The 17,595-nt window shown below is 39.8% G+C and overlaps 1 protein-coding gene across 1 annotated transcript in view; it reads right to left on the bottom strand.

Moving 5' to 3' along the window:
• The window catches only part of LOC132395208 (EF-hand calcium-binding domain-containing protein 5-like), a 127,239-nt gene that overhangs the window by 101,487 nt on the left and 8,157 nt on the right, over window positions 1–17,595 (bottom strand). The window contains exon 3 of the mRNA XM_059971497.1: window positions 10,057–10,120. Within this exon, the coding sequence (XP_059827480.1) occupies window positions 10,057–10,120 (64 nt within the window). The remainder of the gene's footprint in view (window positions 1–10,056; window positions 10,121–17,595) is intronic.

The raw sequence follows: 17,595 nt of genomic DNA on the forward strand, positions 1-17,595 counted from the left end.
CTTAAAACAGATGGGGTTAGAGATAAGATCCACCAGTTTTTATCTTCCAAAATTCCAAGAACCCTGGAACAATTCCCAAAGGTTGGAGGTTGGTAGATGTTGCCTCACCATTTAGGAAAGGAGGGAGTGAGTAAATATAGAGCTATAACCCGGAAAGGCTGGAAGTGTATAGGGAAAATGCTCGAATCTTTTTTATGGACATGGGAATTGGGACTTGTAAACCAGTTAAAGGATTGAGAAAAGTCAAGGTTGATGTTTTAACTTGTAACTCACAGAATAAATAAAGACAAACCAGTTCATATGGTGGATTTAATTTTCAGAAGGCCTTCCACAAAGTGCCACTTGCGCGATCGTTAATCAAAATCAGAATGCATGGTATTGGCGACCATTGGAGTACTGCAGAGATCAATGCTGAGGCTGAAGCAATTCATAATCTTTATCAGGAGTTCAGCCGAGGGGAACAAGCACAATCATGGGAACCAAGTTCCATCGTGGCATTAGCCAATCCCATCTTCCAGCACATCTCCAAGGAGCGAAGCCTCAGAAAGGTGATGTCCACCTTTAGGGACCCCCATCACCCAGGAGATGTCCTCTTCTTGTTGCTACCATCAGGGAGGAGGTACAGGAGCCTGAAGGAACACACCTAATGATTCAGGAATCCTAATGAAGAGTCTTGGATCGAAATGTTGACTGCTTACTCTTTTCCATAGGCCTGGCCTGATGAGTTCCTCCAACATATTGTGTGTGTTGCTTTGGATTTCCAGCACCTGCAGCTGTTCTTGTCTTTGATTCAGGAATACCTTCTTCTCCTCTGCCATCAGAGGGGAACACTGCCTTACTACTTTTGCCATAAGCGCTACCTCACTACTCTTTGTTTTCAATTTTTTTGCACTACATAATTATTTTAACATTTTAAATAAATATATATACTTCTTACTGTAATTTACAGTTTTTATTGTTATGCTTTGCAATGTACTGCTGCTGCATAACAATACATTTCTCGACATAAGCCAGTGATATTAATTCTGATTCTGAAATGGCCACATGTGTAATGCAATAGAAAATTGACTGCTAACCATAAATTTCAACCACTTTCATTCTACCTAGTAAGTAGACATCAGAAATAATACCTTATCTATAACAGGAGTAAAAAAAGACTTGCAATATCAATAATGTATGAACATTTTCAATTAGATCCAGTCTTCTCAGAAAGAATAAATGTGGAGAGGATACCAAAACATTCTACAGACATACAGGAGAATTGTGAGAGAAATAAGCAGCAAATATTGAAATAGAGTTCATAAGAACATTAATTATTTAGCAACAGTTCTGGATCCAAGTTTGCAATTACATCCAGTAGGTTAAAAATAAATTGACCAAATCCTAGCTGACTGGATGATATATATTACACTAGAGCAGGGGTTCCCAACCTGGGGTTAATGGTGGGGGTCCATGGCATACAAAAGGTCAGGAAGCCCTGCATTAGAGAATGAGTTGAACTGCAATTGCTTAGCCAGACTCAGAGATCTAAAGCAATTCCTACCTCTACAAATTCTTCTTCATTTAACATTTTTCCTGTTGTATCTATCTCTTCCAATTCCTTGTCATATCTCACATCTATGTTGAAATACACAGAAGCAGACAACCACACTGTTAATTAGGACTGGAACAAAAAATATGGCACAATAATTATTTTTAGCTAAAATTTGCATATCCATATACTGTATGCCATTAATATATAATTAGGTGCATAGATTGTGGATAAGCTGAAATATATTCCTGGAAACAAACTATGAAGTGCACTAAGTACAAGAAGTTCTATTTATCAGGGAGTGGTGTTTGATTGACCAACACACACAAAATGCTGGAGGGACTCAGAACATTTTGTGTGCTGCTTGGAACTCCAGCATCTGTAGATTTTCTCTTGCTTTTGATTGAGCAATATGCCTCTGTCAGAAGTGATGGGCTTTGATCTATTTTCTCAAGAAAACTTCAAGCAAGTTTTTTTGAAAGTGTGAGTTCACAGCACTGAATTTCGCTAAATACATACTTTACTCCTCCAATCTCACTTAGAAAAGCTGAGAAGTATGCCAAGTGGAAACATCATGATTTTGCATTATCATTAGGTGCGACATTGCAATGAGTCAACTAAAATGCAACACTAAATACATTTATGAGTACAATTTTCATAATTGAACATAGCTAGCATTAAAACAATTCCTGCCATTTTTCATAGAATTCAAGCTAATAGTCATTTTGTAGGTCAGAGGTATACACTTCAGTGAACACTTTATTAGGTACACCTGTACACCTGCTCATTAATGCAATTATCTAATCAGCCAATCATGTAGCAGTAACAATGCATAAAAGCATGCAGACATGGTCAAGAGGCTCAGATGCTGTTCACATCAAACGTCTGAATGTGATATAATGTAATCTAAGTGACACTGACAGTGGAATAATCGTTGGTGCCAGACAGGGTGATTTGTGTATCTCAGAAATTGCTGATCTTCTTGGATTTTCACACACAACAGTCTCTACAGTTAACAGAGAATGGTACAAAAAAGATCTTCCATTGAGTAGCAGTTCTGTGGGCAAAAATACTTTCATAATGAGAGAGATCAGAGCTTTAAGCTGACAGGAAGGCAACATTAACTCAAAAAACCACAACAGTGTTGTGCAGAAGAACATCTCTGAATGCACAATACATCAAACTTTGAAGTGTAAGGGCCACAGTAGCATAAGATCACACCAGGTACCACTCCTTTCACTAAGTGGTCACTGTGTGAGTGAATATGGGGAAAGCCAATGGGTCAGAGAAGCAGTCACCAGGTTCTGTATTGCTGATGAGCATCTCAGAAACTGCTGCGCTCCTGGGATCTTAACATGCAGTGGTTTCTAGAGTTTACAGAAAATAGAGCAAAAAACATAAAACATTCCCTAAGTGGCGGTTCTGTGGGCAAAAAATGCCCTGTTAATGAGGGAGGTCAGAGGAGAATGGGCAGACTAGTTCCAGCCTGACAGAAAGGCAACAGTAACTCAAATAACCACACATTGCAACAGTTGAAGAAAAGCATCTCTGAATGCACAACACGTTGAGCCTTCAAGTGGATGGGCTACAGCAGCAGAAGACCACGGACATACATTCAGTGGCCAATTTATTAGGTACATATACATATATAGGCATCCATTAGTCTCGTGAGACCATGGATTTGCGCCTTGGAAAGTTTCCAGGGCACAGGCCTGGGCAGGGTTGTATGGAAGATCGGCAGTTGCTCATGCTGCAAGCCTGCCCTCTCCACACCACTGATGTTGTCCAAGGGAAGGGCACTAGGACCCATGCAGCTTGGCACCGGTGTCGTCGCAGAGCAATGTGTGGTTAAGTGCCTTGCTCAAGGACACAACATACTGCCTCAGCTGAGGCTCGAACTAGCGACCTTCAGATCACCAGACTGACGCCTTAACCACACGCCATACAGGACATACATAATAAAGTGGCCAGTTAGTGTATGTTATTGGAAAAACACATACAACCAGCAGCTTCATCGATGGGACTTGTTTTTGAATCCTGAGAAGGGCAGAATAACTAGGCCATCATTTTCCTTCTTGCAGGGATTTAGAGCAACTGAGAGTGAGCATCAACATGTGAATGTGAAAAGCATGTATTTGAAAAGCATGAGCTAAACTTGTTAAAAAACACAAAATGCTGGCAGAACTCAGCAGGCCCGAAACGTGGTTATTACCTCCTCCCATAGATGCTGTCTGGCCTGCTGAGTTCTGCCAGCATTTTGTGTTTTTTATTTATTTCCAGCATCTGCAGATTCATTCATGTAGCCATACTTGTTAGCAGCATGATTGACATTAATGGTAGAAGAAAATGTGAGAGATCATTTCTTCAGCATTGATGCATGCACAACTTTATTGAAAGGAATATACTTAGATTTCATGCCAAAATCTAGACCTTAAAGATTTGAGCCACTGAACCATGGTGCTCACGCATCTTGTGAGTGTGATACAGAAGTTGCATTGAAAACACACAGCCACTTCAGTAAACAGAGCACCCATTCTCCCACAATGAGTTACTTGTGGCCTGTTTGCAGTTATCTGTTGTCTTCTGCTTCCTGATACTAGACTGCAGATTATCTGATTATTTTGGATATTTCAGTTCAGAGTTCATTCTGTGCTTTTTTATGGCGGATTGCATCAAGCCAATGTGGTATTTTTAGCACATGCACTTAATTACTATTTTATCTTTCCCCCTCATTCCATGTTTCTCTTTCATCTCAAACTCATACAATGGATGATAACCGGATTTATTTTCTCTCTCGCTTCTGCTACACGTTGCAAATGACATCCTGTACATATGAGCTGGAGTTTGGGAGACCTAGCACATTTATTTCTCAACACCGCACATGGTTCTGCACACGTCTCGCACGGCTACAGCATCACAACCAGGTCTTTGACTGACGAAGGCCAAGGTGCCAAAAGAACCTCTGTCTACCCGTGACCGCCAGCCCTCAGGAAATTCCGGCCATGCTGCCCCGGTTCCAATACCCTCCTTGCTGCCCTCCTACATGTGCACACTTAGTCCAGCAGTCGTGGAGCATACAGATCCCTTCGTTCTGTAAGTGGTCCACAGCAGGGGTGATTGATAAGTTTGTGGCCTAAGGTAGAAAGAGTTAATAACTTCAAACTTTCTGCCTAATCACTCCAAGAGTTGAACTGCATGTGCACGTAACGAGAGCATCTTGGACCTCCGGGGGTCCACAGCAGGGAAGGATTTGACTGCTGCTGAGGGGCTGCTTGCATCTTCTGTGAGCTGTCTCTCACCTTCGCCCCCTTCACGTCTCCATGGACCTCCAGAGCCACAACAATCAGAGGCGCTGGATAGACTCAGACTCATTAACCCCCTGGGTCAGTGACCCTGGCCAGGAGCCACTCTACCTGCGTTTACTTACTCTGCTACCTCAGCTCTTTCAGCGATATTCTCCCATGCACCATCAGTATTCTTTTACAACTTATGATAATTTCAGATTACGGATAGTTCTTAGGAACAGAACCCTGTTGTTAACCGGGGGATGGCCTGTATTTTAAAATCATTCTCGCTTCTCTCCTGAACTGTTACAATAATTTTGGTCAACACAATCATGTCATTCTCTATCCATTCAATATGCCATTGAATTTTACAGTAATACTGAAGCTGTTGTCATTTTTCAGCAGAATAATTACCTGTGGAATGAACATTTGCAAAGAGGTCAAATAAGTTGCATAACCAGGAAGTGAACTCTCTTCAAAGTGATGTAGTTAACCCAGTTAATCACTACTATAGATTATTTGCTCACTATAGGCAAATTCAGTAGATCTGCACCAACCTAGTAACGTATTGCAGTGCAGGAGGGTAGAGCAGGGAAGGTTTAGCACAATCTCTGTTGTGGAAACTGAATCTCACTTATTTTTCTTTTGTAATGAGATCTTAGAAAATGTTAAAGACTTAACTACGCAAAGCATGCAAAGGAAATTTGACTCTGGCAGTGTTGTTGGGTACTTGAAATACAGGTTGTGATTACGAATGTGAAGGAAAAGATAAGTAATAGAGCAATACAGTGAGCCATTCTCTCTGAGTCTACAGCCCAAGCAGAGATAAAGTTATCGATTATAATAATTGCTCCCTTTGCCTTTCAAAACTATTGTTGTCCTGCCCAGTCTGTCTGAATGATGTGTAGCATGTGATTGAATGTTCTTTCTGCTCATGTGGATACTGGAGACCTACAACCAAAAGCATTCTTTGGTAGAAATCTCTTCTTTCCACCATACCCAGTTTGTCTTCTCTATTTCTTTATTGTGTTGTATGATCAAACAAAACTGTCCAAACCAATGGCAACTTGTTAGCTTCAGGTTTATCCTCAGCAGCCAAGACTCAAGATTGAGTTTTATTTACCATGTAAACGTTGAAACATACAATCGTGCTGGGGGCAGCCTGCAAGTGTTGCCGGCACGTTCCAGCGCCAACGTAGCATGCCCACATGCTTGACATAGCAACGCAGAACATAACAAAACACAAGAACAGAACACACCATGCAGCAAAAAAACAGCAAATCAAACTCTATTCCTCCCTCCCACATCAACAGACCTCTAATCCCAAGACAGTCTATATTCTTCTGCCTTCAGCCTCAAGTGAACTTGCACATGGGGCCTTTGACCAGCCCAGAGGACTTGCAGAGATCTGCAGACCCAGGGCTCTGGCCAAAGGACCTTGACTTCCGCACTTCCGATTTGACCTTCGGACCTCGATCCTCGGCATCCATAACAGGACTTGCCGATCACCAAATACCAGGCCTTGAATCCAGCCACACCCCTGAAGGGATTGAAAACACTAGGCCTCAAAATGTTCTCAAAATGCAAAAATTATAAGATGCCAAATGCCAGGAATTCTTCACTTCCAATTCTCTCTTCTAATCAATACTAGCAATAAGTAACAATGCCTTTAAGCACAACAGAGAGGGATCCTTACTGGGTTCTCCAAGCTTTCATACAACATGATGGATTTTCTAAGGTTTCAAAGCCAATCTCAAATAACCTCCAAGAGGACCACAACCTTGTTGTGATTTGGAGGCTTGCATGCCTCAGTGGCCTGGAGAACTATGTTGGCTGGAGTCAGGGCTTGTCCTTTGGCTTTTGGTAGGGTCACCCATGTCAAACAGGTCAAAGGGCAGAGGCCAGACCAAGAGCAGTCCATTGGTCCTCCAAGTCCAGGGGTTCAGCTCAAGGTTAACAATCCTGACTGGTTAAAAAAAAATTGTTATGGAAATAGCATTGAAGAATACTTCTTTATCTGTGTGTGGCTATATGGACAGGCAGAGATAGAGGACCTTCTTTGCTGCCCAGGTCAATGCCAGCAGTGTAATGGGCAGTAAGTAGGTAGTATCAGATCAATTGCACAAAGGGTGATACCCAACCCGCCTGTTGTGCAAGCTTCTGAACTACAAGGTACACATCAACTGATTGTCCTTCAAATGCAATAGACAGAATAAACTGAGATGAAAGTATGTGCCCATGCATTATGTACAGGTTACTACTTGTAGTTCTAGAGCCTAATTTCACAGTCATTAATTGGTATAGAAAAGCCACAAACTTACTCCAATGTAAACTGGGTAAGAAGTAAAGGTTGAAAAAGAGGAAAAACAATATCTTGAAAGGAAAAAGGAAGAACTTTGCTTAAATTAATTAATATGTGAAATAAACTTCTAGGCACAGTGATTAAGGGTGAAAACCTCAGAGCTGTCTAAATAAAGGAACTCTGATAAATTCGAAGAGGTCAGACTTTGTCCTTTCCCATGTATTTATTTCCTGACTTCACAAAATTAAGTTTGCCTTTGGCAAATGAGTAGGGGTGTGGGGAATGAGAAGGCGAGGGAAAAGAGTTGAGATATCGAGTAAGGGTATTTCCTGAAAATCACCCTGCAGGAAGCAAACAGCTTGTTTTTGTCCCACTTGGTTGCAGCTGGAGCTTCCATTAGCTGGCACTGAATCAAGATTAACAGAGTCCAGTCTACCCCATGCTCAGTTATTCTAACCACTCAGACATGAAACACAGAGTTGCCAAAATCAGCAGCTGCTTGTTCTCTCTGCTTAACATCCAGCACCTCTTATCTTCTAATAAATGCACAACATTCCTTTGGAAACCTAGTTCTCAGTCTATCATATCTTCAACATTTGAGATTTGCAAAATAATCTATTCTTCGGGGAGAAAAGCCATTGATCAAGATCTTTTTCATCTCCAGTCCAAATATATGAATGGGGCGGGCACCAAGATAGTGTAGCAGTTAGTACAATCCTTTACAACGCCAGCTGTAAAATCGATTGGGGTTCAGTTCCTCCTGCTGTCTGTAAGGAGTTTTGTATGTTCTCCCTGTGACCACTTGGGTTTCTTCCCACATTCCAAGGATGTATGGGTTAGGGTTAGTAAGTATGTTGGCACTTGATGCATGGCGACATTTGTCAGCTGCCTCCAGCACAGTCCTCGGACTGTGTTGGTCATTGACACAAAATGACGCAATTCACTGTACATCTCAATGTATCTTTGTACACGTGACAAATAAAGCTAAGTTTTATCTTTTAGAATCTGATTGAAGGAAGCTGCTTCTTCATATGCTGTTCATCAGAGGCCAGGTCAGATTCATTAGCTCCCATTAAGGCTCTGTCATAACCTTCCCATCACTACAACATGCGTTGATTCCCTGTCCATACCCTCCAGTAGCTGTAAAGATATTGATTGTATTATGATGTCACTGAGGGTCACTGAGGTCAGCTGTGAGGAATGGTGCCATAAAAAACCCCGAGGCGAGCTGCTCCTAAAACACGACGGACTCCTTCTGACTGCTGCAAACAAATTTCTCATTATTTAAAAAAATACTTCTAGCAATATCATTAAAGTGATTACAAATACTGGCTTAATGCTCGAAAGATAGCACGGACAAATTTCTAGGCCACCTGCTACCAACCAGATAAAAGAACATGAATTTCAAAGTATCACCACATGAAATATTACTTTCAAAGACAGAATATAACATCATTAGCTGAATGCACTTCAAGGAAAAATTATTCTTTTCAGTCAATATGCCTGCTACTCTAAGAATTATTCTGAAATAAAGTTCCCTCAAAACAAAAGCATGTTAACAGCAGCACTGGGTCAAGATCAGGTTATATGTCTCAGGGCCAGCACTAAATAATGATGGGAGTTAATTAATACGGGAAGGGGAAAAGTTCAAATGTTTTTTTTATATAATACACTACTACTTTGCAGAAAGTTTGAGATTTTCTTTAGGTCTAAACTATACATTTAATTTTTATTGTTGCTGAATGCCAAATTCTCAAGAGTATTGCCAAGGTAAGTCAGATTGAATTTAATGTTACTTGCACAAGTATGGTGAAGTACATTTCAATGAAAAACCTGCTTGCAATAGCATCAGATGGAAGTAGATTCAGACAACACCACAAATGTAATTTATACATAAATCATCCAAGGTAGTGAAAAGAACAACTGAAGCCTGTTTGAACATAGCTTCTCACATTAGTAGTGGGTCAGATCATTACCTGCATTGAACTAAGTATCCCAGACATTAGCAAATTTCAATAGGGAATTAAATGTAATCGCAGGAAAAAGAGAAAGTGAAGGAGAAACTCCTTATATTCTGCCTGGGTAGCCTGGATAGCAAAAATATCAGTTTCTCCTTCTGGTAAATTTTTTCCCTCCCCTCTTCTACTATTCCCCACTCTGGCCCTTTACCTCTTCTTACCTACCTATTACCTCCCGTCCTGCTTCCATTTCCCCTATGGTCCACTCTTCTCTCCTATCAACTTCCTTCTCCTGACTTTAACCATTCCCACACACTTGGCTTCACCTATCACCTTCTAGCTAGCCTCCTTTCTCTCCCGCCACCTTTTTATTCTGGTGTCTTCCCCTTCCTTTCCAGTCCTGAAGAAGGGTCTCAGCTCAAAACGTCAACTGTTTATTAATTTCCATTGATGCTGCCTGACCTACCGAGTTCCTCCAGAATTTTGAGTGTGCTGCTTTGGATTTCCAACATCTGTAGACCTTCTCATGTTTATTATGAATGAACGTCATCTAGTTCGAAAACAAGATGGGAGCCTTCATGCCTTCCATGCCATGTACTGATAAACTGATTGCAGATTGTAGTGTATTTAATATCTCAATGATATTTGAGTGATATTGTAAATATATTGCTTGATTAACCATTCTTGGTTGTTTATTTAATTTGTTGCTGGTTATGTGTAAAAGTACATGAATGGCTAATGTCACTTGCTTGCCTCACTCCAAGTAAAACAAAACTAAGGGCACATTACTCCCAGTTCTGTGTTTTCCTTTCAATTAATTTAATGTTTTGAAGTTACAAAGCATAACGTGGATAAAGTGCAAAATGACTTCTGCAAGTTTGCTCTCAACAAAAGTCAGCTTTCATCAGAGAGGACCTATAAAGGGATTAAAATAAATTGAAATGACCATTTATTTTTATAGGAGCATGACTGTGATCTTACCTTCAAATGTTTCAAATAGATAATCTGCAAAAGCCTCCGAAAAGGAAACCAAAACACTTTGAGCCTAGAAAGGAGATAGAAAGGTTAGCAGCTATTTATTGTTTTCTTACCACATTTGCTCATCCCATCTTGTTCCAAATCCCGATCTCCGATTAATGCGGCAATGTTTATAACCAAAATACACACTTATTGGCTGTGACACTGTTGAGCAACTGAATGAGCAGATGTTTATCCAGCGATGGCCAGTGACTTGCGTGAGTGTATGGAATATCTCTGTTCCTCATCATGGATATGAGCATGTGCACATTTTGTGTGTGGTTAAGCATCCAGCTAAAAGTGGTCTATTATAGTTTCTGCATTTATCCCCATTCTCCTGTTAAGGCCTTAGGTAAAAATGACATGTTGGCTCTGATGTAATTCGAGAGTTATCTACATAGTTAAAGTTAATCTCACAAACACCTGGTACACACAATGGCTACCTACATGCCATATAGATTTGAAATGTCTCATTAACCTGTGACTCACTGACTGTCTACCAAAATGAGGGGAGCCACTGCTTCTGAGGAGCTAACAACATGATCCCTCCACTGTCCACCAAGACCTGTGAGAATCTGCCCCAAGTGTTGCCTCCTTCAAATGATCGCTATTCAGAATTCAACTATGTCGCCATTTCAGCTATCTTCTTTCAAGACCGTATGCTGAGGTTAATTCTCTTTGAAGATAAACTAGCCTATGCATATTACCAGGAATACACGTTGACCAACTTTTTCATTGGACAACAGTGTGAATAATTCTCAACCTTTGTTCTTAGTACAAGCATACATAAATTTTCCAAGCTTAATGCAGATAAAAATTGGTCATTATCTTTCTGAATTTCATTTTCTTAATCCTATATTTACTTCTAGTTATCTATTAGTTTTGTCTCAACCCTTTAAAATCAAAGGAAATAGAATGAGCCTTTAGAATTTGAGTTCTAGTCATTCACTCACTCATTTGCCATTAACCAAATGTAGCTTTCATTGTCTAAAAAACATTTAACTGGAACCCCTATTAAGCAGATTTTGATAAGCAAATATGAGAAATCACAGTTTAAGTCATATCTTTAAATTTGTCTTATTTCAGATGTTTTTGGAAAAACCCTGTTTAAGCAGTAAGATGATGCCATAAAATAACAACAACCAAATATATAACACTAAAACTCCTCAGCTATGTACAAAAAAAATCAAGACTTAAGTTGGGACCTGCATTTAATATTTTGGAGTATTCGAATGAACAGGATTTTAATGTAAGGCCCTTTTAAGAGATCATAGAATGATAGAAAACTTGACATTATGCAAAATAAGTTTGAGCTAGTCCCACTCCACTACTTCTCTCCATGGCCCTGAAAATATTCTCCTTTCAATATCCCAGTTTCTTCTTGAATGCATTAATTGAAACCCCCCCACCTTTCCAGAATTAGTCTGCAGATTCTAAAATGCCACCTGTTGTCTTTTGATCTTCGTTCTTTTGCCTTTAACCCATCGGCCATTTTTTCTCTTTCTTCTATGTCAAGAATTTTTAATATGTTACGTACTTGTCATATCTCCTCACCGTGCCCTCTTTTGCCAAGGGAGAACCCCAATCTATACAAACATGATGTAAGTTTGAGGATGTAAGTGGACCAGTGTATTCTGAAAGAGATCAGCACAGAATTCCCATTCAAAAGACACAGGTTCTACATTCTCAAATGTGAAGGTCTGTAGTTTATGCTGCCTCTTCTTGCCTTAAGATGGGAGTCACTAGTGTTGCAAAATTCATGTTCTTGTATTGAGCCATGGAAATTTGTTGTCTCGTGGTTGGGATGGGCATTGTGGATGTGCTCTCATGCCATGGGTGCCCAATGCTGTATCTTTGATCAGAGGTCCTGTCTCTGATCCTGAAAATTCCAACAATGCTTCAGTCTATCACATTGGCAGCTTCACATCAGTTTTCCTTTGTTCCCAGATAGATTTTATTTTACCCATTAAGGCTTATCTAATCAAAAATGTTTCAAAAGTTAACTTGAATTGGTTTTATCCAATTATTATTATTATTATTGATGTGATATCATCTGCGTGAAGAAAATGACAAGAAGACATTTCAATGTAGAGTTGATCAATGCAAAAGCAGCAGGTGGGTCAGAACCCAGAAACAAACTCTCTGTTATGAGCTGTATCTTGGGAAGAGAATACCAGGCAGTCAATGGAAAAGGTGCAATATATTCTCAAACCCACTGAAAAAATTGCAGCAACTCCGCTAACTCCCGGGAATGCCCAGCTAAAGGCCACTCAGAAAGAACAGAAGCATTTGGGATGCTATTGAGCACACTGAGAACATAAAGCACTGGTTAGAACACACTTAAAATATTGTGCTCATTTCTGGTTGCCTCATTTTGGGGAGGATGTGGGAGCATTTGGGAAAGTGCAGAGGAGATTTACCAGTATGCTGCCTGGAATGAAGGGTCTGAAATTAGATTGAGAGAGCTCATTCTTTTCTCATTGGAGTGAAGGAGAATGAAAGGTGATTTAATAAGGGTGTACAGGATGAGAAGAGGCATAGATTAAATGGATAGCCAAAGACTTTTTCACAGGGCAGAAATGACAAATATGAGCAGGCATGATTTTAAGGTGTTTGGAGGAAAGTACAGGGGGATGTTAGAGGAAGGTTCTTTACACAGAGAGTGTTTGGTGTGTGGAACACCTTGCCAGGATGGTGGTAGCGGCAAATACATTAGCGGCATTTGAGAAACTCCAAGATAGGCATATGGATGATAGAAAAATGGAGGGCTATATAGGGGGAAAGGTTAGTTTGATTTTAGAGAAGAATAAAAGGCACAACATCTAGGGCTGTAGAGCCTGTACTGAGCTGTAATGTTCTGTGTTCTATATGGACAGGCAGATGGATGAAAGAAAAATGGAGGGCCATGTACAAGTGAAGGGTCAGATTGATCTTAGAGAAGTTTAAAAAGTTGGCACAACATCATGGTCTGAAGAGCCTGCACTGTGCTGTAATGCTCTATTTTCTATATGCCGGGAACACATAGAAGCCGAGCACAGATGACGGAAGAAGAACAGCACATCACAAACCCATATGCTCTCGCTGTTGAGCAACTCCTGCCTCATCTGCGGAAGAGTCTGCGGTTCCTACATTGGCCTTATTAGACACCGGAGACTCCAAACAACCTCAGTCTCAAGGGCCTGGCTAAGAAAGTAGGTCAGAGAATCACATCCCTTAACTTGCATTCTTTATTTTTCTAACTTGAGCGGGTAGGAAAGAACTTTTACTCTGTAGAAGCTTGGGGAAGGAATCAGGTCCACCTTTCACACTTCCTTGATGAGCCGAGGCCAGAATACAGCATGCCAAGAATGATGTATGGACAGTACTATTTTAAAATTTGGTTTGCATTTCCCTATTTCTGAAAAAGTAGAGCAAAATTTGTTCCTAATTACGTGATGTTTAAATGGTGGTACCTGATGATCCCATTTTATAAAGAAAGGTTCACATCAAACAATATTGAGTATTTGGTTATGATTGGATTCATTGGAACTTGCGGCTAGTAAATACGATTGTGCTAAGTACTTTACCAAACTAAGCAGCACATTTCCATTTGTGCTCAGCATCCAGTCTCTGAAATACATTCGTAGATTTTCTCTTCTTTGCGCTTGATTGGCTGCATAAAGTCTTTCCTGTTGTTCTCTTTCCTTTCGCCTCCATTTTGTTTCTAACTTTAGGCAGGCAAGCCTGTAGTGTAAAGAAGTCAGTGTTAATATTTCCAGATAAGTATCTTCCAAATGAAAGCTTGGAATTTAAAAAAAATCCTCCAAATGAAAACTTGTAATAATAATTTCTTAGCTAGTTTTTAATTCAACTGGCACCAATGGGGAGTGGTAGAATAGTAAACAAGGGAGTGGAGCCCAGCACACTAGTTTCAGTTAAGGAAGAGCACATGATCAGTATGTTGAAGTCACAGCCATGTGATAACCCAGTGTGATTTTTAAAAATTTGGTGCAATAAAAAGCCTTCAAAATTCCAAATCTATTGAAATGACCTGATGGAAGACAGCAAATCAACAATGGTAAATGTTCTGAGAGAAAATAATCATGAAGGGATTAATTAGTAGCTGACTGCCTCTTCTGCCACTGCACAAGACTTGGCTTCTGCACACCTAGCTTTCCCACCGTCAACAGTTTTCGGAGAGACAGCGTCTTATTGCTAAGATTCTTTCCCTAAGATTCCTGAATGTTTGTGTCCTCTTTCTGATTCTCTCCGTCCATTGTGATGTTTCTTTCAGTTGTCCTAGGGTGAAGATGCTGCTGCATAATTCAAATGAAGGCTTGATGCTCAAATGTCAAAATTCTAAACCTTCCTATTGGATAACCTTGAACACCGTCACCCCTCCAACGTCACCATCCCCTAACCCAATGATATCCTAGACACACCAAAATAGCAGCTTCTCCCAAACATTTGGCTTCTACCACTGAGAAGAACAAGGGCAACAGGTACATAACAACGCCACCTTCTGAATTTGCATATAATATTTTCCCTCCAGGTAGAAATACGTCACTGGTCCTTTGTCATTGTTAGGTTTAATTCCTATAACTCTTTATCCAATAGTATTGTGGGAGTAAAGAAATCAGATTCAAAATTACAGTATCATAAAGCACAGAAAGGGGCCATTCAGCCAATCAGGTAGCACTGGGAGCTCCCAGAGCTACTCATTATTTTTGATCAAGTTCCTTCTTGAAGGCTACAGTGGAGGCAGTTCATTCCAGATTCCAATCATACAATATGTAAAAAAGTTTTTCCTCTTGCTTCTCCCCTTTTACCTTTGACTTCTAGTGTGTGACCTCTCCACTGAAGGCACCAGCCTCCCACCTCCAATGTGGCCAGACTGTCATCATTTTATCAGATTTTCCCTCAGCCTTCTCTTTTCCAAATAAAACATACGTTGTTTTTCCAATCTATCCTTGTAACTGTATCCCCTCATTTCTGGAATCACTCTTGCAAATCTCCCCTGGATCCTCTCCAGTGTCTCTATATCCTTCCTCTAATGAGGCAACCAGAAGTAAATACAATACGCCAGCTGAGACTAAATAAGTTTTTTTTGGAACGGGGCCTGTTTTTCACTCTATGATAAAGTCTGAATCTCTGTCTTTCTTATTAACTGTTTCCTCAATAGTTGTTGCCGCTTTCTATGCCGCACCATGAACCCCAAGACCCTCTTCCCCTGCATTTCACTTAGAGCGTTATTCTTAAAGACAAGTTACTACAGTAAGAAATATACATCTTTCTCTGCCTGTCATTTTAACTGAATTGTTAGAACATATTGTGCCTAGAGTAATCTTAAACAGTTCCCTTGAACCTGATTAATTCCCATTAATAAATCAAACTCTTCAATCTAAACTCCTTTTAACCATCTGAGTAACAGTAAATATCAATGCAATCTGTGAAATATCTGTCAATAACCTGACATTTGAAGTCAAAGTATAATTTTGACAGCATAGCAGCTAGTGCCAGCGATCAGGGTTCAATTCCAGCTGCTGTTTGTAAAGAGCTTGTAACTTCTACCTGTGACCTCAAGGCTCCAGTTTCTTCCCACATTCCAAAGACATATGGGCTCGGGTTAGTAAGTTGTGGGCACGCTATGCTGGCGCCGTAAGCATGGCAACACTTGCAGGCTGCCCCCAGCACATCCTCGGACTGTGCTGGTCATTGACGCAATCAATATATTTCACTGCATGTTTCCATATATATGTGACAAATAAAGCTAATCTCTTTAATCTTTTCTCTGAAAGGAGAGATTAAAGAGATTAGATTTAATTGGCTCATGTACATCAAAGCATTTCATTCTCATTCTTAGGAAGTGAAGATTAAAAATATTCATTGTTTTGCATGTGTATGTAACCAAGGCTTTATATAGTACAGCACGGGAACAGGCCTTCAGCCCACAACGTTGTGCTAAGCTAATTAAATTAGTAATAATTTACCTAACTAAACTAATTCCTTCTGCCTATACAATATCTATATCCTTCATATGCCTATCCAAGAGCCTCTTGAATGCTTATATTACATTTGCCTCTACCAGCACTGCAGACAACACATTCTAGCTATCCACCATTCCCTGTGTAAAAAAATTGGCCCATGTATCTCCTATTATCTCTATCCCATTACCAGATATAAAGACCCTTTTGATTATTCACTGTATCTACCCATGACAATTTTAATAATTTTTGTGGACTCCAATTTCTCTTTAGGCCACTCTTTCTAGCTTTCACCATCTTGAAAGTATGCTGCTCTGTTTTGGATCCAAAGGGCAAATAGGAAATAAATGCTGGCTTTGCCAGCAGTGCTTGGATTTGAGAATGAACTTAAAAAATATTGCTTGATTTCTGCTATAACTGCCATGACTGAGTTTCTTTTATTAATTTGGTAACACTCCTGTAAAGTCTCTTTGGGCTTAATTATTATCTTAAAAGCCCTATCCAAGTGCTGTTCCAAGTTACTGTTGTTAGTTATATACTCCAGTAATCCCTAACAACAGATGTTAGACTAACTGGTTTATAATAAATTAATTTTGCTCTCTCACCTTTCCCAAATTGCAGACAAGGATTCACAGCTAAAGGGAATGTCCCTTAATTAAAAACACTGCAGAAGAGGGCATCCATAATGTCCTTATCTTCTGGGATATAGAAATGCAATAGCAACTTCAAAGGCTTTGGACAGGAAAGGAGGGGTTGGAGTTCACTTGAAAGGTCAGAGTTTCAGTGGAGCGGTGCAGATTGAAGTTTTTTTGAGGGGTATGGATTAAAGATTTAATGAAGATATACCCAAGGTAAGGGAATCCTTTATGATATTAGCTAGAGTGAGAGTAAGAAAGACAATCTGAGTGGTCATCAGATCTATGCGAATAGGATCCAGCTAGCATGAGGTTGCTCTCAAAGGCAAATTGAGCTCTAAGAGAACATCAGGGAAGATGGAAAGGATGTAGAAGGAAGTAAGATGGTCAGTTGTTGATACCATAATGTCAGTTTGACCTGGTAGACAAGGGGTAAGGATGAGAGGAAAGAAGGTGGCTCAGTAGAAACTCTCACTGTTAGTAATAAAGGGGTTAGTAATAAAGTATATTGCTGAATGGATGAGTCAGAGTGGAAGTTCAAAGTTCAAATAAATTTATTAACAGAGTACACATACGTCATCATGTACATCCCTGAGATAATTTTCTTGTGGGCATTCACAGTGAATACAAGAAACACAGTAGAATCTGATTCACAGTAGAATCATGATTGACAACCAATGTGCAAAAGACAACAAATTGTGCAAATTCAAGAATGAAAAAAGAAGAAAGAAAGAAAGAAAGAAAGAAAGAAAGAAAGAAAGAAAGAAAGAAAGAAAGAAAGAAAGAAAGAAAGAAAGAAAGAAAGAAAGAAAGAAAGAAAGAAAGAAAGAAAGAAAGAAAGAAAGAAAGAAAGAAAGAAAGAAAGAAAGAAGAAATAAGTATCAAGAACATGAGATGAAGAATTC

The sequence above is a fragment of the Hypanus sabinus genome, chromosome 6, assembly GCF_030144855.1.
Source record: "Hypanus sabinus isolate sHypSab1 chromosome 6, sHypSab1.hap1, whole genome shotgun sequence".
Taxonomy (NCBI): domain Eukaryota; kingdom Metazoa; phylum Chordata; class Chondrichthyes; order Myliobatiformes; family Dasyatidae; genus Hypanus; species Hypanus sabinus.